The sequence below is a fragment of the Diorhabda sublineata genome, chromosome 5 (genome assembly GCF_026230105.1).
Source record: "Diorhabda sublineata isolate icDioSubl1.1 chromosome 5, icDioSubl1.1, whole genome shotgun sequence".
Taxonomy (NCBI): Eukaryota; Metazoa; Arthropoda; class Insecta; order Coleoptera; family Chrysomelidae; genus Diorhabda; species Diorhabda sublineata.
In genome coordinates, this window is record NC_079478.1 from 8027682 (window position 1) to 8029938 (window position 2257).

The following is a 2257-nucleotide window of genomic DNA, read 5'->3' on the forward strand; positions in this document are numbered from 1 at the left end:
AGTCAGTTTGAATACTTTACATTTTAATATTTTGATGTTTTTGATACAATTAAATCAATAAAAAATTTAATTGTATGAAAACAGTGTAACATTTAACACAATCATCCGATACGTAACTTCAACCATTCTTAATTAGGACACAATTTTTCTTTTCTTCTTCTACTTCTTGTAGATTTGTCGATCTGTTAATTCTGAAGGTGCCTCTGCATCTTTTCCTGAGAGGCGGATTGCCAATTATCTTTCCACCTTTTAGGTGGTCTCCCGGGAGGCCTTGAGCCGGGCGGGTTGTTTTCTAGGACTATTGTCGGAAGTCTGTTCTCGTCCATCCGTCTTACATGGTTGTATCACTGCCTCTTACGATGTCTTCCCCATCTCACAATGTCTTGTATCCCGCATTGCTCTTTGACATCTGTATTTCTTACTCTGTTTCTTCTTGTTTTCCCTACTATTGTTCTCAGTGTTTTCATCTCGGCCACCCTCACCATTTGTTTCGTCTTGTTGGTGTCCTCGCGGACTTCCGTGCCGTACGTCATGATGGGTCTGATACAAGTCTTGTAGATTCTAATTTTGCTATCTTTGCGCATGTACGGGTTGGACCAGATTATATCTCGTAGGCATTCTGATAGTGCGGATGCTTTGTTAATCTGGCTTCTTAGGTCTTTAACTGGGTCGTGGGTACTTGATATGTCTATGCCCAGATATCTGATTTGCATAACTTGTTCTATTGGATTGTCCTCCACCACCAGCTTACATCTGAGCGGATCCTTCGCGATTGTCATACATTTGGTTTTGCTGATAGAGATGTTTATATTGAGTTGGCGGCTTACCAAGAAGAAGTGGAAGAGTTGCCTCTGTAGGTCGTTTTCTGATGAGGACATAATACAAAATAGCAATATCCGCCACACATAAAGGCATTTTATTTTATGTATAGTTGCTTTGAAACAGTGTATCTCCAGTATAAATAGAGGTAATGTGATAAAAAAAAATGTTAAGAAAATATCAAAGTTTAATGCGATTCCAGTGGACACCAACTGCTATCGCTTATTGAAAATTTAGGATAAAGGAACTTCTTTGATTGTTGCACCCCGTATAAGCTCAAATTCGTATCAAAATTTCTAACATAGTATCTGTACTGAGACATAAATTTTAAATTGAAAACAAAACTTGAAAATCAAGTGAAATTTGTTGAGCTCGGTGTTTTAGTGTATTAAATTATTTTATTCTATTTTGTATGTTAATTCATAATACTAACGCTGAAATGAAACTTTCACATTGATTAATCGGGAATTTTTTCCTTTATCTTCCGTGACCTATTATATATATTTCTCGTGTCGTCTGCACTACGGTACCTTCTCATCCAAGTTTTGACATAAGGTTTTATATATGATGTTTTATAAACATAAGACTCGAAACGTATTTTGTCAAAATTCTTAACCTCAAATCAGTGATTATTTGATTCATGAGGCTAAACCCTCGTTCACATTCTGATGAACTACATAGTATCAATTTCGTGTAGTTTAATAAAGGTGTAAGGTCCTTAGGTACTCTTGAGCTATCCTCAGTATAATATCTAAAGGAGTTTATAATTTTTGTTGAGCTTGAACCTTAGATTTTCAATTTCTTCCTCACCAAACCGTACCGATTTTTCAGCCGGCCACTGATCAGTTTCCAGAACTTTTAAGTCTGACAATAGTGAGTCATATTCTACCTTACTGGCGGAGGTACTATCCGCTGACGCTGATGTCGATTCATGATTGGATTTGGTAGAAAACATTCTTCTATTAAGATTGCTTATTACACTGGTTATAAGTTGGCTATGGTTGATGACCTTAATCTTTTGTTGTTTGTGAGGGGAACATTGTTAAAATGGCCCTCTTTCTCAGCAACATAAGCTTCAAGAGACTTGGTTCCAGGTTTTTCTTTGATTGAATACTTCTTATTAACTTATCCGCACGGCGTACCGGCGCGTTCCGCCACCATGACACCACTGTTCTTTATTCAATAATTTAATCATCCTTTATGTAATTTATATTTCTTTTATTTGAATGTTGTAAACGGAACAATAAATGTTTTCGCATATTCTACCATTTGTTCACAACTGTCATATTATTTATTTATAAGTTTCATATTCTTTATGCAAAAGTTTATTCATCTTTTATTTAATTTGCATATTCTATATTTTTTGTTCCCAACTTTGGTATTTTTTATTTAATGATTTCTTTAACCATTATTAAATTTATATTGTTCCTCGTATAAT

At 35.2% G+C, this 2257-nt stretch overlaps 1 protein-coding gene across 1 annotated transcript; it reads right to left on the minus strand.

Annotated features, from left to right (window-relative positions):
• Positions 1-344: 344 nt before the first annotated feature.
• Positions 345-779, minus strand: LOC130444382 (uncharacterized). Its single transcript, XM_056779477.1, has one exon. It carries the CDS (start codon positions 777-779, stop codon positions 345-347), a length of 435 nt encoding a protein of 144 aa, XP_056635455.1.
• Between the last annotated feature and the right edge of the window lie 1478 nt (positions 780-2257).

Excerpts from the sequence above, each read along its gene's own strand:
- LOC130444382 (XM_056779477.1), bottom strand. The coding sequence starts at position 779 with ATGACAATCGCGAAGGATCCGCTCAGATGTAAGCTGGTGGTGGAGGAC.